General features: G+C 54.2%; 3 protein-coding genes across 4 annotated transcripts in view; 1 reads left to right on the top strand and 2 right to left on the bottom strand.

The window, feature by feature from the left end:
• Nucleotides 1-142: 142 nt before the first annotated feature.
• CENATAC (centrosomal AT-AC splicing factor) lies at nt 143-3,309 on the bottom strand. The gene is made up of 9 exons (XM_057428250.1): nt 2,982-3,309; nt 2,744-2,909; nt 2,609-2,671; nt 2,375-2,439; nt 1,936-2,041; nt 1,547-1,577; nt 1,092-1,184; nt 854-986; nt 143-460 (listed from the first exon to the last, which is right to left on the bottom strand). Exons 1-9 carry the CDS (start codon nt 3,293-3,295, stop codon nt 418-420), a joined length of 1,014 nt encoding a protein of 337 aa, XP_057284233.1. The 5' UTR covers nt 3,296-3,309; the 3' UTR covers nt 143-417.
• A 1,332-nt stretch (nt 3,310-4,641) lies between these two features.
• On the bottom strand, nt 4,642-13,569 carry FOXR1 (forkhead box R1). 2 transcript variants are annotated; one of them, XM_057428251.1, is made up of 6 exons: nt 12,875-13,569; nt 6,750-6,914; nt 6,169-6,389; nt 5,656-5,924; nt 5,072-5,304; nt 4,642-4,702 (listed from the first exon to the last, which is right to left on the bottom strand). In XM_057428251.1, the coding sequence occupies exons 2-6, from the start codon at nt 6,865-6,867 to the stop codon at nt 4,674-4,676; spliced, it is 870 nt and encodes a 289-aa protein (XP_057284234.1). In that variant the 5' UTR covers nt 6,868-6,914; nt 12,875-13,569; the 3' UTR covers nt 4,642-4,673. The 2 variants fall into 2 exon arrangements, with proteins under 2 accessions (XP_057284234.1, XP_057284235.1); XM_057428252.1 differs by lacking the exon at nt 12,875-13,569 and having other exon boundaries at nt 6,750-7,117.
• BCL9L (BCL9 like) overlaps nt 7,883-21,945 on the top strand; it is a 57,906-nt gene continuing 43,843 nt past the window's right edge. Inside the window, exons 1-2 of the mRNA XM_057428236.1 lie at nt 7,883-8,790; nt 9,819-9,988. The gene's annotated coding sequence lies outside the window, so the exon portion shown is untranslated. The remainder of the gene's footprint in view (nt 8,791-9,818; nt 9,989-21,945) is intronic.

The following is a 21,945-nucleotide window of genomic DNA, read 5'->3' as shown; positions in this document are numbered from 1 at the left end:
TTCTGTGGCTGGGGAAGGTCCTAGCAGGATATTTTCAGTATTTCTCAAGTTCCTGCAGACCAGCCGTACCCACAAATCTTTGTGCAAGGCAACAGCAGATGTCAGGTTAATGTCTCAGGGGGAAGTGTTGATAAGCAGCTCTAAATAAGGCTAAAAGCATTTTATTTAAATTATAAAAGTTTATTTCTCAAAACCTCATGTGTTTAATGGGATGTGATGCTACACATTGGCACAGGACACATGGCACCGGAGCTGCTGGTGGTGGGACTGCTGCACTGTGGCCAGGCACCAAACACAACCAGATGTAGGTATTAAATAAGAGCACTAAACTTTGCATAGCAGCACTGACAAAGCTGCAGCTTCCTGCAGTCCACCTTCCCACAACAGAGCTTGTTTTCTTCCCTGCTCCTCTCCTGATCACCTTTTTTTCTTTTCCCCCGATTCAGTTCTAAATTGATGCCTGAAAGACAGTGTAGAAGTCAGAAGGCAGCACCCTTTAGAAAGAGGTAATGAACACTGCCTCACCCCACAAGACAAGTAAGACAGGGCACAGCTTTAGAACAGCAGCTCTGGTTTTGCTCTCAGAGCGGCAGCAGCCTCTCCAGGTAGCTGGCACAGATCTGTAACACACGAGAGGTGCCAGCAGGCCAGTACACGGGTCTGGAAGGTAAGGCAGGCACCTGCCTCTGCAGCCACTGCTGTGCTTAACCCCGTGCCAGGCTGGCATGGTGTGACCCGTGCAGCGAGACCCCTCCTGACGCTGCTGCCAGAGAGCCTGCTCCATGAGTGGCCTGTATGCATGGAGGCCACAAACCCTGCGCTCCGCAGGGGCCTGTGCTGCCCTGAAGCTCACCTGGACTGCCACCTCCTGCCGTGGTTCCACACACGCCCGAAGGAAGGGAGCCAGCTGTCACTGGTCTGAGAGGTATGGTCAAAGTTGGCACCCACGCGCTCGGGGGGCAGCTTCCTCAGCTTCTGCTTCTCCTCTAGAAAAGTTTTTCATTCAGTGAGTTTCTCTGTCGCAGTGCTTTTGGTTCTTTAGTGTGGAAACTTGAATGTGAGGTTAACTGAAATGAGCACAAGCTGCTCACTTTGTTTGAGAAATTCCTCGTATGAAGGTCCAATTTGTTTGCTTCCCTCCTCTTCCTCCTCCTCCTCCTCCATTAGCCATGGAGGTTTTGCACCTAGGAGACACAGATAATGTATTTAGCTACTGTAGTTACCCTAAACTTGTGATGGGGAGAAGCATCCTCCCTTCCCTCATCCCTGCAGCTCTCCCTACCCAGCAAGCAGTGAAGGACAAGTAACCCTGGGCCTTTGCTCAGCTGGCAGTGGCAGAGCATACCCCACACCGTACGTTCCACACAGCACCGAGTTTTTGAAATACAGGACCTTTCTCTTCTCTAGCATGTCACCTATAAGCAAAGGCACGAGCACCTCCTGCTTGTGCTGTGGCTGCTTCAAAATAACTCAGTTACCCCTGTGATACTGACAAGCCAGGAGCTTTCAGCAGGGCACCACCTGAGCGAGCTGCAGATGCAAGTACCTGTGTGAACGTTCCCTTTCCCTTCTGTATCCTGTCAACAGAAACAGAAAACACTGATGAGAAACTGATGCTTTTAAGAGTGTTCCTAAACAGACCAGAACTGAAAAGTATGTGCGTTCCCTTTCAGAGCGAGGTTCTGTCACAGGAAGGGAGAGGCTTTCCTCTACTTTCTTTAGGGATATTTGTTTTTATAGGGTGTGTTTTAGAACGTTTGCTTAATGAAACATAACTTAATGCTGGATGAGTGAAACCCTCTGCTCCTTGCTCGCCTGAATCTGCACAGCTGTGTTTTTTGTGACAGAGTCTGCAACTCCTTGTTTTCCTTCATAACACCCTCTGTAGCCCCTGTGGTTAAACTGAAGTTGTGCTCATTAGCCAGTCACCCCTACCTGGTGGCCGATGAAGGTCAAAGCCTGGCTGGGCTCCATCCAGTTTAAGTCAGGTCCCATGTGTGTCCCACTTGGGCCAGGCTGCTCTGCATCATGAGAGGTGTCCCTGGAACACAGAGGCAGCCTGAGAGGTGAGTGACAGCTGCAGATGGGTGGACAATACCTGTCCAGAGGCTTCTGGAGCAGAGTTTGTGTCTGTGTTTGGAGAGTTTTGTAGCAAGATGGGAAAGAAGTGTTCTCGGGGTACCACAGTGTTACCACTTTGTGGTTGTTGGTGCTTACACATGTGTGGAGGGCAGAAGAATCTCTGTGGTGCTTATGATGGATAAAAGTTTGTGAAGGATCTGAGCGAGCTCATGGCAGCAGCAAACAAATGAGGCCACTGCCACGGCAGGGCCGTGGCTTCAAGCGGGGTACATGTGCGGGAAGCGGTTCTCACCTCTGGGGTGCTGCCGGGGGGCCATGGGAGGCAGGTCCTGCGCGAGGCTCTGGCTCCGTTTGAAGCTGAGTGTGATTCAGGAAAAAGGAACACTATTCCTGGTGCTGAGCAGCGACACCCCCCTCCATCCACTCCCACCTCCACCCCCCCGAGCGCTCCCGGTTCCGGCGGGGGTGCGTGTCCCGGTGCCCGGTCCCCACCGGGGCGCAGCAGGGCAGGATACGGCTCACCGACCTGCAGGGCGGCCCGCACCGTCTCCCGCTGCCTGCGCTCGGCCTCCCGGATGTCAGCTGCCATCTGCGGGGAGAGCGCGGGTGAGGCGGGGCCGGGCGGGTCCCGGTTCGCTCCGGGGCCGGTCCGGGGGCGTACCTGTCGGATGCGCTCCTCCTCCCGCCGCTGGTGCGCGGCCACCGCCCGCTCCAGCGCTCGCGCATAGCGCTCGTACTCCTCGGCCGGCACCACGCAGTGCTCCCGCAGCGCCGCCTCCGCCCGCTGCTCCCGCCAGAACCGCGCCGTCTCCCGGCGGTGCTCGGCCCTGCGGGACCGGGTCAGCGCCGCCCGCCCGCTCCGCTACCCCCGGCCCCCCCGCCCCGCCGCCGCCGCTCACCCGGCCAGGTGCTGGAGGAGCGCGGCCCCCGGCAGCGCCAGCGGCCCCCGCCGCCCGTCCCGCCGCACGCCGCGCCCGCAGCACGGGCACCACACGCGCCGGTCGTGCTCCGCCGGGTCGTAGCGCAGCACGGCCGCGCCGCCGCCGCCCTCCTCCTCCTCCCCTGCCGCCGCCGCCGCCGCCCGCGCCGCCGCCACCTCCTCCTGCAGGCGGCCCAGCGCCTCCCGCAGCCGCCGCCGGTGCGCGGCGCTGTACAGGTGCCGGCGGCCCGAGAAGGAGGAGCGGCGGCACAGCGCGCAGTAGTGCACCGCCATGGCCGCTCGGCCGCTCGCACTGCGCAGGCGCGGCCGCGAGGCGGGGCGGGGTGCACGTGCCCCGGTGCCCCGGTCGTGTCCGAAGCCTCCGTTGCCTGCGGGCCGCGCTCGTTTGTCCCGCAGCTCGTGCATGGACTTGCTCTGGAGCCGCCTCCTGCATCCCCGAAACACTGAGCCCCGCCGAACCGCCGTGTGACGCCGGCTGTCGGGTACCATCGGCTGATGCCTCCTAGCCATCCGCACCTCTGAGCGCATCTGAAGTGTTTGGGGGTTGTGTTCAGTAAGAGCAGGGGATACTCATGGTCTGCGGGAGGTTTAGACTGGGTATTAGAGAGAATTTCTTCCCTGAAAGGGGAGCCGAGCACTGGAAAACGCTGCCCAGAGCAGTGGTGGAATCATCGTTCCTGGAAGGGTTCAGAAAACCCTAAGATAAGGCCCGTAGTGACATGGTTTAGCGGTGGCCTTGGCAGTCCTGGGGTAGAAGTTGGGCTTGATGAACTTGAATGTCATTTCCAACCTGATTGATTCTGTAATTCCAGCCTGGCCCGACGGGAGGCGAGCATCAAACTGGAGCCGCAAGGTTACCTCAGTGGTGCCATCCAGGGCAGCCAAGGCCTTCAGAGACTGTTCACCTTATGTCAGGTCCTGCTCGGACACACAGACAGACAACCCGTGCTGTCGCATGTGGGACTGACAGCCATCCTGCACTCCTGCAGTGGCTCGGGTGGCATTAGTGCCCAGCGGTGCAGAGCTACTCTGCAGGGTGGTTTGTATGCTGCTCAGGAAAAGAGGTACCACCCTAATGTGCACATTTAGACTCTGTCAAATCCCTTTTAGTGTGTCTGTTCCTTCGTGCTCCTGTGGACACGCAGGTGAAAGGAGCCAGCCTCCAGCCTAGCAGTGATGTGGATCCCTGCCCACTGGGTTTGCAGTGCGGGGGGCAGGCACGTGGGCTTGGAATAACATCTGTGTGGTAGGGACTCTGCACTCCCAGCCAGGTAAAGCATTCTGTGCCACTGGCCTGAGGCGCTTTGTTAAGACACAGATTAACCTATTCCTGCAGCTCAGTTCTCTGCACTGCAGGAGCGTTGCGAGAGGCAGCAGCGTGCATGGAGGACTTTGTGTTACAGGCATAGCGGGTGCCAGAATGCCTCTGCAACTCATGCGTCTGGCAGAAACTCACCTTAATGAAGGAAATGAAGTATTGACCATCTTTCTTCTCTCCCCCCCCCCCCCCCTCTAAATTTGAGTCCTTATGTCACAATGCTCATAATTTCCACATGTGGTTCTTGTGAAGCTACCTGTGGCACCACCTCAGAAAACGGGCTTCGTTTGAAAGCGCATGGCACATCTTTCAGAAGCAGGGAGCCAGAAGGAATCATAGCCCAAACAGAGAGCTCATCAGATCTGCAAAAGAGAAAGTGAGAAGTTGGGATAGGTACTTGGGCCAAAACAACTGCTCAGGCACTGATGCTGCAGCCACAGTCCTGTCCCATATTAAACTGCCAGCTATTGCAGGGACTGAGATGACAGCTCTGTGTTTGAAAGCAGCCTGGTTGGCTTTGTCTTGCTGTGTTGGGCTCTTGGCCAGCCCGATGACCGAGCCCTGCTTGCGGAGCATCTCTGCAGGGATCTCCAAGTTTCTGATGTCACCTCCCAGAGCAGTGTCCCCCAGTGCTGGGGGCTGCATAGTGCTTGGGTGCTCTCCTGCTGCAGGAACCTCATAAAACCTGATGTGCCCTGCTGTTTGCAGGGCTCCTGCCCTTGGAATCGTACCCGGGTTGCTCATGCTTTGGCACACCAAGTCGAGCGCCTCTTTAGTCAGGGCCTGTGCTTCCTCCTGAAACTTTCTGCATCCTCCTGGAGTCAGTTTCCACAGGCAGGACCTGTGGTTTCCTTTGGCGCACGTGGAGCTGGTACTTTTCTCGAAGCAGCTGCTGAAGCACAGCTTGTGCCGGATCATGCTTTTCCAGCCCTTTGGGGCTGTCTGAAAAAATGGGAAGTGCTGCCTGTGGAGAGAAAAGATTTGTCCTGGGCTGAAGCCCTTGGAGGCTGTGATAAATAACAGAACACGTGGAGGGAAGGAGAGGAGGGTCCTCCCCAAGCCCTGCAGTGGGAGGCTGGCTGGTGCACTCGAGACACAGAACTGAAATCCCAGCTCTGGAGACACAGGCTTGGGTGTTGCCAAAGAGGGGAGGCAGTTCCCTCAGCAGCATCTTGAGCTGAGGGCAGAGCTAAGACCCAAACGTGAGTCCTGGCTGCCACATCCCTGCTTCCCAGCGGAAGATCAGAGACCCCTGTACCCCTTGCAGTCCCTCTTCCCCTCATTCTGCACTAGGAGCTGGGAGAAGAGCGGGTACCGTGTGAACTGGTAGATCTGCTGTACAGTTAGACTGCCACCCGCACTGTTGCACAGGGCGATGCTGATGAGGGTGCAGTAATTAAGGGGGGGACGGGGCCAGCCCCCCTCAATTTTGGCACTCATCTGCCTGGGGCACTTGAGCTTCATGCTCTGAGGACTGAGGACTGTGGATTTCCAAGGCACCAGCATCATCCTGACTTCAGGACTTTTCAGCATCTCCTGAGGAACTGGGATGTCCACACATGAAGCAGCTTCATCCGCAGTAAGCTGGGGAGAAGAAGGAGAAAAAGAACATGGATTTATTAGCCCTGGGTAGAATGAGGGACAGGGATAAGCTGCTTTGTTCTGGCAGAGAGCTTACAGAAAGCTCATACGCTTTAAATTTCAGCCTCTGTCCCTGCACTTTGTACTCTGAGCCTGTTTGTCAGGCAGGCTCCGTGCATCGGCTGACCAAGGCTGGAACGGGAGCTGCTGAGCCCGCTTGTTGCCCAAGCAGCTCCCTTCTGTGTACCTTTCTAGCCTTACTGGAGGGTGACAGCACATCCTCCTTGGAGCAGTTCAAGTCGGAGCAGGAGTTGTCCCACGATGTGTTCAGAGAGGAGCTTCCTGTGGCACCAGCAACTGAGGACACGAGGCTTTTGGATGTGGCTGGGTCTGATCCAGGGCTCCCAGGGAGGGGACAGGCCAGGCTGGGGTTTACCCACATCCACAGATGGGGCTGAGCACCCTGACCTAAAAGGAGGAGATATGTCACCCTGCCAGTCCTGCCTGAGGACAGTTTCTAGACCTGCTGTCCATAGGCAGCCTGGGGAAGCTCTAATGCAATGCAAATCCCAAGGCGAAGGTCCCCAGTTGCCTCCTCATCGCCCTAAATAGCGTTTGCTTTCCTGTTTTGTGTACAGAGTGCATGCCTGTGTGTTCTTGCACCACTGTGGCCAGCCCAAACAACAGTGCTCAGCTCTGAAAGTTTACCTTCTTTTTCCCCTGTGAAGCCAGATGAGTGCAACTCACCCCCTTCACCCTCTTTTTGAGTTCATCTACCTGAAAGGCTGCATTTGGAGGGCACAGCTGTAATTACAGCCATGTCCTTACCTTGCCGGATTTCTTCAGTGCTGGTGAGTTTCAGCTCCTCTGCCATGTCCCAGTCCTCAAGGCCATGTTGTAAGTGCAGGCTTTCCCAAAATGCCTTGTTTTGGAAACTCAAGTCCATTTTCTTTGGGTGCCAAAGGTACCTTTGGGTGCCGAGGGCAGCAGGACCTGCGAGGGGGGCACAAAGGATCCCCTGAGCTTAAAGTGCTCTAGGAGCTGGCTCAGTGTCACACATGTTTTAAAAAGGGTATCACACAGGTGGGTGAAGGGCTGGTCTCTGTTTCACACTTCTAAATACCTATTAGAGCCCATCCTAGGGAGGCAATGCCCATACTGGCAGAACAAGGGAGCTGATTGAGAGTGGGATAGGTCACACCACACAGGCTGTTTTCTGCCCATTTACTTTGCTAGAGCCTTGGTAGATCAGCCACTGCTGTTCTCACTGGGCTGGCATTTCATTTCTTTCTGCCTCTGATGATAAGATCACAGCCTTACCTACGCTCTGCAATGAACTTACCTGGTCTGAGAACATCAATGTCTCTGGAAGCAGGACGGATCTCTGAGGGATGCACAGAGTGCTCAGGTACCAGGAGCTCCCTCACCCTGCTTGCCTGGGAGTAGTGGGGTTTAAGACTGGAAAGTGCTGTAGGTCATCCCAGGCAAAACACCAAGGGGGGGACCACAGTTGAGCAAAGGAGCCAGGCTGAGTAGAGCCTGGGTGTGCTTTCAGTCTCTTAGAAACTTTGTGTGCACTTTCCTGAATTGCTTTTCTTTCTTCAGCCACATCTTTCACACACGGCCCCTGCCTAATCTGTCCTAGGGCTGATGAAGGAAGCGATGTAGTTTGTGCTAGTAAAGGGTACTTGTCACACATCCTCGTCCTTCTGGCCCACTCACTGTCACTCCTCTGCTGGGGAGGGGATGCGGGAGGCAGGTGGCACTGGTGGAAATGGAGTAGCTACACACCAAAATCCAAGCTTGGCTTTGTACCAACAGGCAATTAGATTTCAGACTCTCTACATATGTTGACCATTTTGCAGGAGGACACAGGTTATGCTGGTAGCGGAGGAGTACAGCAGGGACTTGCAGGGGGTTGAACAGAAAGAGGCAACGCTGGCAATTGCTGGCAAAGGTTGTGCCATAACATTAGTGTTACGATGTTGGGAGAATCCCAGCTTTAAAAGTGAATTCCCTGACCCTTGCACTAGAGGTTTGTCTTGGAGTTGTTTGGGTTATTTCTGTGTAATGAAAGAAAAGGGGAGATGCTTCCTCCTGCTGCAGGCTTGCTCTGCAGTGCTTTGGGCCAGATGTCCCTGCCCTGTTTGCTGTCACTATTCTCAGCCTTTGAGTGTTTACATCTTTTGGGACAGGCTGTTAAAAAATGAGTCAAACACTAAACCAAGCTTTTCTGGACAAGGTAACCTTCAAAGGGCAGCGGGAAACCTGGCACACTCGGGTTTGCCTCCTCAGTAAAAGCAGCTATGATAGTTTGTGTTGCACTGAGGTTTGCTTAGTCCTTGTTAGGCATTCCATGATTATCAATCAGGTCAGTGTGGCGTGGCTTTTGTGAGATGCAGAAGGCTCTCCTCACACTGCTTTTCCCACCCTCGTGTGACAAAGTTCAGGTGTTTGCAGAGACACCTGCGTGCTCCCTCCGGGTCAGATGCCTCAGGTGTGAGCGGGACACACTTGCTGGCTTGCTTTCCTCAAAACCCCAGGCCAAACCCATTCTCCTTCCTGAAACTGGAGCCTGCTGTTTGACTTGGGATGTGTTGCAAACAATCCAGCTACTGCAGTTTAATAATTTACCACGTATCACTGGACATGTCACATCACGAAGTTGCTTTCCCCTTTCTGTCTGGAGCTAAACTCTCACACAGTGGTGTATGTATCAGCTGAGGCAGAGTAATTCATTAAGCCTGTGGTTATCTATGTGCACCCTGAATTGATGCCTCACCTACCCACGTAACCTTTGGTACTTTGACAGTAAATGCACACAAGAGTGCTGGGCTGGGCGCAGCGATGTCCATCATCTTGGAACAACGTGAGTATTTGGGGGGGGACTAAAGAGGTCCTGCGAAAGCTGGATCTCGCACGCAGGTGAAGTGTCTTGCCCTGCTTTCTCTTCAGCCAGCGTGGCTTTGGGAGAGCAAGCAGGGCAGCACGCTGATGTGAATAAAAGGCAGAAGGATATCTGGGGATGGAACCTGTCCGTGGGAAGGACACCGTTCCCTGTGCTGCTCTGCAGGAGCTGCCGGGGGACAAGCAGGACGTGCGGCTTGGCCACAAGAGGCCGTGTGAGCTGGTGTTTTGCACATTGGTTTCACCTGTAGCTGCTCTGGAGTTAGGTGCGGGCTCCCCAGCAAAAGCTCCCGCAGAGCAATAAAGGAGATGAGAAACAGCTGCAGGCAGCAGTTATAAGATCTTCCTTTCCTCCGTCCTCCCTCAGTTTTCAGTGTCCTCAGTGAAGGCTGCAGCTCTCTGTGGAGCTGGTAAGTAAAGCCAGGGGTAGGGCATAACATAATACAATACAGAGCTCTGCTCTGAGCAGTTGTACTCGCACTCTCTCAAAATGAGGTGTGAAAAGAGCCTGCTGATATTTCCTGCCTGGGCTGCGGGGAGGGAAAGCGTTGCCCGTGTACTCATGTTTACTTCTCGCTGGTAAAGATTTGAGGTGCCGCTGTAACGCGAACAGGGAAGGGAGCCCTGTGATCTGCAATGGCGCTGGCAAAACTGGGAACAGAGGTGCTGGTTTCCAGCTTAAAGCATAAGAATGTTTTAGATATATGCAGTTGCAAGCACAGACCTTTCCCTTAAGTCCAGGGAAAGGCTAAAAGGCCTTGATTTTGCCTTTGGCCATTCAGTTGCTGAATCCCAATCCCATCAGTTTGTGTACTGTAGATTCTGTGTGGAAGCATCATAACCCCTGATCTCTGCTTTCCCAGGAAGGGGATTCTTAATCAGACTGATTGAGTCAACTTGTGGCAAACAAAACCTAAGGCAGCCGATTCCTTGTGCCACGCAGAAGCTCATGTTTGTATTCTAAAGCTGTCTCATTTTTGGTCCCTCTAGCTTCAGAAGGTGAGACAGAATTTAGAAGAGAACCTGCTGACATGTGCAGAAGGCCAAAGACGCCAGCATCTCTATCTGCATCATGAACGGAGCTGAAAAGGTAGAGAGGTGACAAGCTGGTGGCGTCTTTGCTGGGGACATCCGGAGCCTTCAAAGCCGGCTCTTTTCAGGTGAGTGTTGTCCGCGCGGAAGCCAACTCATGGGATTTTTTTGCTGAAAACCAGTCTCACCTACTCTCACGCGCCTTGTAGCCAGCAGAACTACAGGGAAGCTTTGTCAGGATGAGGGTCGGGGTCAGGAGACAGTTCTCTTTCCTTGTTGATTCCCATCTTCTGGTGCTTTAGATTAAGACTTGTTTGCAAATTAAGAGAAGAGACATTTCAGATTCCAGGTGTCACTGCGAGTGTGCTCGATTGCTTCATGTGCTGTCTGACTTCTGCACATGCATGTGACGTGTAGGTAGGTGTCTTTGGCCAGGCTGGCTTCATGTGAACGTGCTGCCTTCTGCAAGCCAGAGAAACTGGATTAGCTCCCTCCTCTGAAAGATGTTGGATGAAAGCTCACTCTCTCCCCTAAAGATAGGGGAGGTCTGTGACTTCACTTCCAACTCAGGGTTCTTACTGGAGGCTGACTTGAATGGCTTTTGTATTCCACAGCCCCTGAAAGCTTTGAATGCGTACAGAGGGGCATCTGCTTGTCCTTGGTGATATGAAGGTATCGCTGTTGCCTTGGCTTTGCCCAGCTGATGATGTTTCTATAGAGGGAAGCTCAGTGGACTTGGTGCAGACTCTGGGCTTGTGGATGCTGGTTGTGCCAATCAACTGTGGGGGTTGTGTGCATGTGTGTGTACATATATATATGTGTGTGTGTGTATATATTTTCCCCTGTGGTAGAACAGAGATTAATTTCCAATTAAATAATTGGTAGTTTTCCCCATCTTCCTAGCACAGGGTGCACATTAGGTGCTTGGCTTGTCCTGGCACAGCATCACTCCTGCTGTGTTGGTGTTGCTTCAGTTCCCGGTGCTGCAGCAAGTGGCTGATGCTATGACTGTAATAGAAAAAGCTCCCAGGATATGCATGGGCTGGGATTAAAAACGGTCCTTTCTGTTACAGGGAGGCAGTGGCGACAATGTGGGTGGGCAAGGGGAGAGGGAATGTGAGGCAGAGAGAGATGGTTACTCCACTGGCACTGGAGCAGGGGCAGTGGCAGAGTTCCTGCTTAATCCTGCAGACGCCCGATGTGTCTCTGTTGGTAGCGTAGGTAGATGCTGCTGCTGTTGTAGCTGTTTGTAGTCTCCTCAGGACGTAAGAACTCAACAGCTGTACTTGATGAGCATCGCAGCCTTCTTTATTAGCTGTATTCTAGTCTCTCTGAACAGATACGCTATTTTTTGGTGGGGGAAAGGCAGCCTCTTACCCCCCACGTGCTCCGAGCCTGTGAAGTTGCAGTTAAAGAGCTGAACTCAGGTCTCTGCCCCTCCTCCCTGATTTTAAAACCCACTTCAAAGGTGAGCTGGCGGACGATTGAAGCGACCGGTTCTGCCAGGCTCGCCGCCGCTCACCTTTCGTGCCGCTCCCCCGCAGAACAAAGCGCAGCGCTTCCCTTTGATTTCCCCCTTTGAAAGCCAGAGGGGACAGAGGCTGAAACGCTCCGCAACTTTTTTGGTGACTGCTCCTGTACCTTCCTGAAGTGCTGGAGGCATCAGGACAGGGCTCCAGGGAGGAGACCTCGCTCGCAGCTCAATTAGCTGTTGGCAGAGGCTGGCTGATGGGATGCTTCCTCCTCCTGGCTGTCACAGCCAGTTTGGAGGGCAAGGTCATGCATGCAGCAGGGGCAGAAAGTTGCCACAGAGCGTCTCGGAGTCAGTGGCTTGGACTGATGCACACGGGGGTCTCAGAGCCTAGCGCGGCTGCCCGTTGCTGGGAAGTGCCACCTCCCGCCCCGCTGCTGCCCCGTTCTCCGTTCTGTGTGCTTTGTGCCGAAAAGAGGTGGCACATGGGGCGCACGTGTTGCAGCGTCCGGGGAGGGGGGAGAGGAAAATTAGCGAGTAGCGTCCTGCAGCCAGTGCCCAAGGCATGCTCTGCTCACCGGCACTGCAAGGGACGCTTCTTGGCACAAGCACCCACCAGGGCAGGATGGAGGGCAGGGTACAAGAGCAGGGCTTGTCTTTGTGATGTGAGTTTCCAGACTCCTTCTGTGCCATCATGGCTGGGGATGTTTGCAAAGCGTTAACACGTAAGACTGTCATTTGCAAGCAGGCAAATGACACCTCACAGGCCATCCCTGCAGCGTGTAAAGGTGGCGAAGACCACCTAGTACTGAATCAACAACCCCACCTAAGTGTGCAGAGCTCTCTTATGAAAATGCCAACTGAGCTTGTCTCCACTCAGCTCATGAGGTGACAGGACTGTGGCTTGCAGCAGTACAGCTGCATGGCCAGCACATGCAGTGTGTAGTGGGAAGTGATGCATGTCATGGCTGCGGTGTCGGGAGCAGTGGGATGCTGACTCCGTGCGGGAAGGAGCAGTAATAAAGCAGTAGGAATTGGTCAGGTTGAAGGAAGTACCAGATGACAGACTTGGGCTATAGTTTATAAATCTGATCTCTCTCTGTAATTCTGGTGAGACTCCTCGTGTTTTATGGCCTTCGTCACTTGTGTACACGTTGCAGAGCTGCAGAATTGAGAGGAAACCTGCTGGTGCTGGTGGTTCTGAGCCAGGCTGGATACCTGTACATGGCTTCTTAGGGGACAGTGCTGAAAACCTAAATACATCAGTGTGTTTGTGTGTGTTCAGTACTCAGCCCTGGGTGCAAGAATTGCTGATGCTGGAATCATATTCAGCTGCTTATAGCAACCCATGTATGAGGGCATGTGCCTTTGCATAAGATCACTCTGTGGTTCAGCCTCGCTCATCCTGCTGGCGGAGAATCACTGCAACGAGGAGGACCGAGCCATGGAATATTTAGTCTAAAAACCCAAACCTTTTCATTTTACTGTGTGTGAAACAGGGATGTTGTATCTTTAAGGCACCCCCTCCTCATTCCCCGAATACCTCAAGGCCTCGGAGTGATTCTGGAGGAGAGGATCAGTGCAGGAGTTTAAGGCATCCTTCCCTGCCCTGCTGCACTGCTCACTTACTGCTCCGAAGGCTGTGCTTTGCCGTTGCTGTGGAAACCATTAGTTGCTAAGCAACTGGAGCATCATCTGCGCTGAGCCCTCGCATCTAATTATCCCATCACAGTGGCTGAGAGGGGCTGGGGGGGGATTAACTCCTCTACCGTGGCAGATCCATTGACAACACTCTAGTCACATTTAAAGAGACATCGTCTCCTTTCTGCCACGCTCAGCCATGCTCTCTTGCTCACGCAGCTACTTGGTTTTTCTGCATCGTTGGTCTATTAGAAGGGATGTGGGTTTCTGCGAGCAGCAGAGATGTCCCCTGTGCTCGTGGTGCGCTTGCTGCCCATGCACGGAGCTCTGCTGGGAGCTCTTGCTGTCCAAGTCATACGTGCTGCCTATAGCTCCATGTTTGGATCATGCAGTCCTTGCTTTGAGGACTCTGGGCCATGCTTTAAGTCCTTCATGTATGTCCTTTGTGTTGCAATCGCTTCAATGCTGCCCTTATGTTACTGTCTCTGTCCCAAGAGCCTGATGTCATGTCTGCTCTGTGAAGTAGTGATAATTCTTCAGAGCTCCGCCGTGGGAGAGGTGGGCAGCTGCCTGTCTTCAATCTGTCTGCAGGCTAAAGCAAACACTGTGTAGCTTCATACTCGGTGTCACCTTACTGTGTGCTGCGGGGAGGGCTGGGGACTCTTTGAGGAGCTCTGGAAGTCTGAGGTGTGAAGTAAACACTAAGGAAAGTGTCACTCCTGGACCTCTGTGAGTGGCCAAAGCCGCCCCTGACTGGTGAATTTTGCACATTCGGATAAAATAGTAGGTCTGAGAGCTGATTCTGGTCTTGAGTTTGCAAATCCAAGGTCAAGTTCTGCAGTTGTCTCCCTGCTGTGACAGATTGCATCTGAATGAGGTTCCCAGACTTGTGAGGACAGTGGCAGCAGTTTGTTGTCTTTAGACCTGAGCTTCATGAAAGCCCGACTGCACAAAGGTCCATGCTTGAGTAAATGATACCGGCTCCTCACCTGCTCCTGGCTGCCTGGATATGGAAGAATTCCTCAGTTTTCACCAGGAAATGGATGCTTTGTGATTTCCACGTGGTGGATCCATGTGAATGGGGTGGTTGGTTAAAAAGTTTTCCCTTTTTTTTTACCACATAGGTCTCTGAACCAACTGTTACTGCACAGCTTCCTATCAGTGTTTGCTGCACCTTTGATAGGTAGTGAGATAGAGCTGGTTCAACAGGAGGGTGGTGCATCCTGACCTTTGAAAGCAAGAGAATTCCTAATACCTCCCCAAATGGCCTTTGTTTCTCTGTTCAGCCTTGAATTGCATGGTCTTCCGGTGCAGCCAAAGCCTGCAGGCACTCTGCAGCCCTGGCAATATGTTGTGCCAACCTGTTAGCAGTGCTTCCACCCCTCTCCATTGGCACAGGACCGAGGCTTGTGGCTCTCCAAGGAATGAGTGATCGGGGCTAGGTGTGGGGTGGAGTAGCTTGGGAAGATGGAGCAGGTGCCTCCACCTTGCTCTCCAGGTAGATGAATGATGATGATGATTATTAGAGCTCTTGTAATGATCTTGGGGAGGGGCATGTGGAGGAGAGAGACATATTTTGTCATGAAAATGGGAAATGTAATTAAAGGCCACATGTTAATTAAGAGCTGGAGGGGAGAAATAGATGGATTTCTGCCTGAAGTCTCATTGGCATTGGCAGTTGGGCACTTTGCATAACGCTAATAGGCAAGGAGGAAAAGCAGGGAAGATGGAAGTATTGTGTGGCAGCTTCTGCGGCGTGGAGCGGAAAGTTACTGTACTGTTACCTGTTACTGTAAAGGCGAAGTTTTGCTCTCCCCAGCCAAGGTTGGGAAACCGGAAAGAGGAACAGTATCCACAACCTGTTGTGTTCGGTTCTTTGGGGTAAATCGGCTGTGTTGAGACACAGAGAGATGGTCCAGGCCTGATGACCCATGTGCGCTATTCCATGGCCTGTCTGGGAGCCTCCCTGTTCCCTGCATGGGGATTTTCAGTCCCTAGAGTGTCAGACCAGTGCACTCCATCGTCTTAAAAGAAGCAGGTGTGACAGGAGCAGGAGTCATGGAGATGACAGCTCTGCTGCTCTGACAGGCTGGTGGATGCTGGGGCAGTTGTAATGGGAGGATCTCCTAGGTTTGGCTCTTGGGCTCTTTTGCCATATAAGACAGATGTGCAGAAGAGCATTGGGAAATATCTGCCCTGATTGTAGTGGGGTATTAATGTGTTTAACATGGGAATCCTGCTCTTCAGCTGTGCCTGTACCTCATTACCATGGCTCTGGAGAAGAGAAAAGGAGCTGAAGCACTGTATGGGAGCCGGGCTGGGAAGGAATAGAAGGGGGTGAGTGTAGGGCAGTCAGATGTACCTGCTCACATGAGGGTACTGCAGAGGGTGGTGGTTGTGGTCTGTGTGAGCGTGATGCTGTCTGGGGGAGCAAGGGATGACTGCTTCTTTGCAAAAGTAGGAAGTCTGTCTGAGGCAGCTATTAAGGGGGCTGTTCAAAATGTAGTTTGCCGTGTGTTGGGGATCAGGGAAAGCAAATGTGCAAAGCCTCTGACTCCCGCAAGGTCCCAGAGTCGGGCAGGAGTAATGCAGAAGCTGCAGGAGCCATGTGCTGCATGTTAATGAGGCAGGCAGTGCACACAAAAGTGCTGTGGCTCAGCTCCGCTGCCCGTGCGCCTTCTCCCTTTGCACGTGTGGCTTCTCTGAGGAGCAGAGCAGCCCTCTGCCTGAGCAGAGCGTGGCATGGGGCAGAGCCAGGGCAGGACTTGAGGAAGACCGCCGCTGCGCTCATCCCCAGAGCACAGTGAATGGGGTTTGTAAGGTGTTCAGTGCCTGTGATGAACCCTGTCCTGGAGCGGCACATGTTAACGGCAGGCACGGTGCAGTTGGGACAAAGAAGACATCGAAGTGAGGGAGGGAATTAGGGAAGAGGATAGAAAGTCACTGCCTAAGTGGGAATTTGGCCACGGAGCAGGCCGTGTTCCAGAAAATGTGAGGGGTTTGTAGCAGCTCGTTTGGAACACAGTGCTTGAGGCTCCTCCTGCATGGCCGGCCGGAGCATTTGCTCCCTGACCTGGAAGTGGAACTAGGGAATGCCTCTCTCGGTCCCCTGGGTTATAGCGCATCCCTGCTCTTCTGCTTCACTCGTGCACTCTTTTGCCTTTCTTTTCATTTCCTTCTGGCATCTCGAGGCCTAAAGCGTTTCCAAGAAGAACTGACGTTAGGAGAGCAGCAGCTGAGGAAGCTTGCCAAATGCTGTACGTTGGTTGACAGCTCCTCTCAAAACCAGATGGTTACTAATTAAAGGGAGTCAAGTGAGGAGGCTGCAGTGGCCTTTCTGTTTTCTTTTTTGTTGGCTTTTTTTTCACTTCCTCTGAGGAAAAGATTTCATGACCTTGGAGGAAGATCATCTTCCTCTGTTTGCAGGGATGGCCTCTTCCAGCGCTCGCAGTTTGTGGTGATCCTGGGCGCAGGTTCCTTCTGAAGCAGCAGGCTGTTTGCTCTGGCCCAAGGTAGCTGCCATGGGAGGCAGGACAGAAATGTGGTTGTAAAAGGAAAACACAAAGGGGGAGAGGAGTTTGGAGCCCTTCTGCAGATCTTCTGCGGGACCTTTCCTTGAAGCCTTATGTTGTCAGTAGAGATGATCCTGACATTGTTGTGCCACCCTTTCACCGAGTCTTGCCTGCCTTGGGGATCTTCTCCGTGTTCCTCAGCCTGCTGCACCTTTCACGCAGAGGGGTACTTTGAACATGGCCTCTCTTGGGTCATCCGTGTGCATGTGGGCTGCTCCATGTGGCTTTTCCCTGTGGTACTGGGAGCTGGATGGCTGGGAACGAAGGGCAAGCACAGCTTGTTTCTCTGTTTTCAAGAACATTTGGTTTCTAGAGCCAATCTTAACAGATGCCCTGTCAGTGCTTAGTGGTTCAACCTCATGTGGAAGAACTGTGTCTGAGGGAAAATGGATTGGCAGTATCAAACACCTCCCCCTCAAATTCATGTCCAAGAAAAGTGTAGCAGCTTTGTCTCAATTAAATTCCGGAGCTTTGGTCCTGCACAGGCTCCCATTCCTGAAATCTTGCTCCTTCCTGCTACTGGCATCAGTGCTGCATGGCTGGATTTTGGGGGACTTGAACCAGGATGGCAAGTCCGTCCTTCCCCATAGGATTGCTGGTAGAAGCACGCTCAGGTACTGTACCCCTCAGAGCTCGGGGTCAGCTTAGCCCTGCTCTGGGCAGTCCTGCCTCCTGCTGTTCAGTCCATTTCCTTTCTGCCCTCTACACGTGCTCTGGAGACACAAGTGCTCCTTTTATGCCAGACTCAGAGACCCTTGGAGAGGACACGCTCTACATATTGCCAAGAGTCACAACAGGGATCTCCAACCTTGCTCTCCTTTTGCGCAGAGGAAGCTCTATGGAGTGCCTGAATCAAAGGGCGTCTATAGGCGTTGTACAAATGCAGTCCAGCTCCCCCCCCCCCCCCAAGATGCCTTTGCTAGTTCCACTTGGATGTTGTGCCTTCCTTGAAACCTGGCCTCCAGTTGCGAGTGACTGTCTGGTAACATCTTGTATTTTGGGGACAGAGCAGCGTTCTGACAGAGGATTACTGGGGACTGACAGGGCTGTCCCTCTACCCTTGGGGGGCTTCTCGGTGGGCTCCTGGGCACTGCAGAGTGCTGATCTGGAGTCTGGCCTTTTGTGTCCCTGACAGCACAGCACTAATCCACATCTGCATGATGCTGCTGAAGCATCTTCTCCCTGTCATGAAATATTCATGCTCTTCTCCAAAAGGGTTCCAGCAGCAAATCCGTGTGTCCCTCCTGTGCCACCCCCTCTCCACAAGTAGGCAATCTGTGCTGCAGAGAGGGCAGCTGTGGGCTCTACTGGGAGGTCAAGCCAGATCCAGGCAGCTGATCTCTGTCTTTGAGGAAATAAAACAGAGCAGAAAAGAAGCAGCAAAACCCCAGGAGGTGCTTTTGAGACTCAACCTTTTCCAGGCTGGGAAGCACCAGCAGGGAGGGTGTGCAGCGAGCAGCCTGAGCGGTGCAGGGAGGGCCAGATCTGGAGAGCAGCCAAGGTGCTGCAGTCCTTTCTCAGGCTGGGGAGGTTGTTCCCAAGCCTGGGAACTCTGCTGGAACAGGCTCTGGTGCTGTTGGATGTGCTGCTTTAAATCCATCGGATGCGAGTTGCTGTGCTTCTCCTGGCTTTATTGAAAGCCGCCTTGATTTCATTGTATGCGCGAGTCCTTGCTAGAATGTCATGGAGGAGTGCTCAGTTTCCCCTGTGGGTGGAGGAGCATAAATCTTGGGTCTCATGAGTTACTTCTCTTTGATTTTTTTTTTTTTTTTTTTTTTTTGAGCCTCCTCCTCGTTTACTGTTATGATGTCAGGCAGTGAAAGTAATATATTGCATCGATTACAGGGGGACTGCTCCTCTGAGGGGAAAGATTCTGGGCTGGGGGGTGGTGGTAGGACTCCCTCCTTGAGCCCTGGTGCTGTGGGGCTCTCGCCCCATGGGGTGACGGTGGTGCAGAGCGAAGGGGGCTCTCTGGGCAGGAGCTGAGGTGTGGAGGGGATGCAGTGCTCAGGCACACACTATGGGTGATGTGCCAGCGGCCTGGCTGGGCTGGAGGATGCAACTGGTTCACTTGTCCCTCCCTCTTCATCCCCTTGATAATCCGATTTACATTCCCTTTTCTTCCCCTGGATCCTGCTGTTACCATGGGAACTATGTTCACAGTTGCATTTCATTGGCTTCTGGAAAAACTCCTTTCTCCCTTTCCCCCTGTCTCTCTCCCCTTTTCTAGCCTGGACACAGAGCTGTGGCTGTCAGAGGATGGGGAAGCTTGTGAGGCTTCTGGTAACCAGGATGAAGGCAGCAGTTAGAGAGAGGAACTGGGGAAATACAGCAAGACTATTAAGGACTGGATGAAGTAATTCTGCTTATGTGGCCTTTAGCTTGGTCTTTTCTGCATCCCACAGCTATGAAAGGGAGTCTTGGACCCCCACTGTCCATGAGGCCACCCGCTCACCCCAAGGGTCTCTCCTGTTCTGAGTTCTCTGAGCACCAGGGTGGTACATGCTCAGCTCTTCACTGTAGCTGGGGGATTTTCCTGCTTGTTTCTGCAGAGACCAGGCTGGTGTCATGAGTGCTGTACGGATGAGAGGCAGTAAGGGAGGAAGTGCTGCTCCAGCTCTTGCACTGTCACCTTCTTGTAGCCTTTTGTTATGTCCAGGAAGATCGTGCCTTGGCCTGGTAGGTTAAGAGCATGCACAGAAAGTTTCAAACAATTGCGATCCTACACCTTAACAAATTGTCTTCTGTTGGCTTTGTTCTTGAAGTAGCTGCACTTTGGTGTTTTTCAATACAGCATATGTGCTAAAACTGGGAGAGAGGCTGGATTTGGAAGAGAAAGGGGCAGTGGCAGAGGGGAGACATTCCCCAAGCCCCTTCTTAGGAAGTTTTCCTATTACTCAGTCCCACGTGTAGTGGGGCTAGCAGCCAGGCTGCTTCAGCCTCGCCGCTCTGGGCAGCACTCTTCTTCACCCTTCATAGCTGCCCTGCTAGAGAGCTGGTGGGGCTCTGGCAGCCTCCCTCAAGCTGTACCTGTCCAAACCAAGTTCCTGCCTCTGATTTTGTCTTGGCCAAGCACCTTGGCATCTGAATGACCCCATGTCAGCCCCTGTGTTTGGTGTTCTGGACCCTTCCTGCAGACACATAACTATCGTGTAACCCCTTATGTCACCTTCTGCCTTGGAGAGTCAAGAGGTTTTGATGCTTGGTTCTTGGTGTTGATATCGCATAAAGGGCAGATGGGAAGTGTGTGAAGGCACCTGTACACAGGTATTTAAGAAGGGCTGTCTGTGATGGAAGGTGTGATTTAGTGGTTCAGGAGCCAGCATAAGGCACTGCTGCAGCAGGGATGGAGGGTTTGTTGAGCTCCTCGTGTTATAGGAGGGGTGAAGATGTATTGCATGCTGTGGAAATCCATTTCCGCACTCCGGTGCCTGCATGCTAAAGCTCTGTTTGGCATTTTTCACTGGAGCCACAGTCTCTCCTTTTCCTCTTAATTAAAACATCCCCTTCTGCTGTGCACGTGCCGCTGTTCTGTCGTGCAGAGCCCTGGAGATCACTGCTTCTCCTTTGCATCCTCTGAGAGGGCAAACAGGGATAAAACCAACCAGGTGGTGTGCTAGGAAGCGCTTCTGCCGGCTCGGCTGCTCCAGGGGAAAGTCTGCCTGCGGCCGGGACAACCCCGCTCTTCCCGGGGGCAGCGGCGGCGAGCGGGACCCCTGCGCCGGGCGGGGAGGGCCGGGGAGCCCCGGCAGCGGTGCCACGGCCGCTGCGCCGCCAGGTGGCGCCGCCGAGTCCCGCCCCGCGCTGCCCGGTTCTCTCTGCCGGAGCCCCCGGGCAGCCCCGCGCCGGGACCCTTCCCCATCCCGTGTCCCCGTCGGCCCATGAAGCATGAGTATGCGCAAGGCTGGAGAAGCAAACCTGACCCTAACCCCATGCGCTCTTTGTCCCTCTGCAGGCAATAGCATGGATGTCCAGTGACAATGACATTTGAGGGAGGGAGAAACTGAACAGAAACGCAAGCAACAAGTAGTGGGGCAGGGGTTGGGTGGTCCTGGCGGGAAGGCCCTTTTCCTTTTCCCAGACTCCTCATGGTGTGTGGCACACGGGATGAATGCATCCAGCCCAGCAGCTGCCCGAGTGTTGGTGCAGCTGACAGCAGCTCGCTAGTGTTTCCTATCATGACCCCATTTACAAAGCAGTGATTTCAAGTGACCCCAAACACTAATAGCAGCATTGAATAAAACTGAATCGGTGGTAGGCTTGCGGCCTCCCTGAAAACTCTCCTGATCTCTGCTCTGTGACTTTCTGACACAGGGCACGAGTGTCTGCAGTCACCAAGCCTCCAGAAGCCGTCTGGAGATGAAAGCACTGAGTAAATAAATCAAAGCTAGGGATTACTCCATTCCTAGTCCTGCCTTAGGACAGTAATAGTATGGACAGCAAAAGCTGTTCTTGCACCTTCCTTGGCTATCTCCTGGTATGATGCTGGTGCTGGCTGCAGCGTGGCTCGGGGCTGGCACCCCTGTGCCCTGCTATGTTCGGCCGTGCTTGTGCTTGTGCATGCCTGCAGAAAGCATGTCTGCGCCGACACGCCTCCCACACCCGTCACTGGCATGTGTGCACGAGGTGTGCATGGCCGGGGCTGTACGTGCTTTGGCAGGCAGGGACCGGAGCGGCACAGGCCACCCGCGGGCCGCGGGCTGTGGGCAGGCTGGTGGAGCGCAGCGCGGCCTCGGCGCGGAGCGGAGCTGAGGAATGCGACCGCAGCAGCCAGGCTGTGCTGCGCTGCGCTGCCTCCTCCCCCCTGCTTGCGCAGCCCCGACGTCCCCCGCCGCCCGCCCGTGTGGGGCCTGCGCGGCCGGCCGGGACTGCCCCGGGGAACGGGAATCTCGGCGCTGCGGGGGGAGCGCTGCCCCCGGTCCCTCCCGCCGGGCTCTGCGGGCTTTGTGCGCCGCGCGCTGCCCGCCCAGCTCTCCCGAACCGCTCTCGGAGGAAGGAGCCGTATCAGGATAAGAGTCCTCGCCCGCCGAGCCCGGGGCGGCAGCGGGGGGCGGCGGCCCCGGCCTTGGCCGCGTTTATCACGCCGGTGGCCCCGCTAAACGAGGGTTTAAGCCTTCGCGCCCCGCAGGTGCTGGTAGCAGCTGCCTCGCCGGTCTGTCCCGGCCCTCTCCTGGCTTAGCAGGTGGCGGGGCAGAGGCTCTCTCCCAGCTCCAGCACCGGTAGACCCCAGCCTTTTCTGGGTTTGCTGCTCACTGGGACGGCTCTGGACAGCAGCACTGGGCTGAGACCGGGACAGCAAAGCAAACACCTCTGCAGGGCCCTGTGCAAAGACCGGTGCAAACACAGCTAGAGCAGGGAGCGGAGGCCACCCCAGGCCAGGCTGTGGTAGGAGTTAGGCTCT

This window comes from Pezoporus wallicus, unplaced genomic scaffold (genome assembly GCF_028554395.1).
Source record: "Pezoporus wallicus isolate ANWC-B61680 ecotype Strahan unplaced genomic scaffold, APGP_CSIRO_Pwel_v1 contig_7819, whole genome shotgun sequence".
NCBI classification, from domain to species: Eukaryota; Metazoa; Chordata; class Aves; order Psittaciformes; family Psittacidae; genus Pezoporus; species Pezoporus wallicus.
Note: the sequence above shows the minus strand (reverse complement) of the source record. Positions and strands in the feature narration are given on the sequence as shown.

Coding starts and splice junctions, on each gene's coding strand:
- CENATAC (XM_057428250.1), bottom strand. CDS start 3,295: ATGGCGGTGCACTACTGCGCGCTGTGCCGCCGCTCCTCCTTCTCGGGC. Junction 2,672..2,743: donor AGGAGGAGCGCATCCGACAG/GTACGCCCCCGG, acceptor CTCTCCCCGCAG/ATGGCAGCTGACATCCGGGA. Junction 987..1,091: donor CGAGGAATTTCTCAAACAAA/GTGAGCAGCTTG, acceptor AAACTTTTCTAG/AGGAGAAGCAGAAGCTGAGG.
- FOXR1 (XM_057428251.1), bottom strand. CDS start 6,867: ATGGACTTGAGTTTCCAAAACAAGGCATTTTGGGAAAGCCTGCACTTA. Junction 5,305..5,655: donor CAGATCTACCAGTTCACACG/GTACCCGCTCTT, acceptor TTCTCTCCACAG/GCAGCACTTCCCATTTTTTC. Junction 4,703..5,071: donor CCAAAGCATGAGCAACCCGG/GTACGATTCCAA, acceptor TCTCTTTTGCAG/ATCTGATGAGCTCTCTGTTT.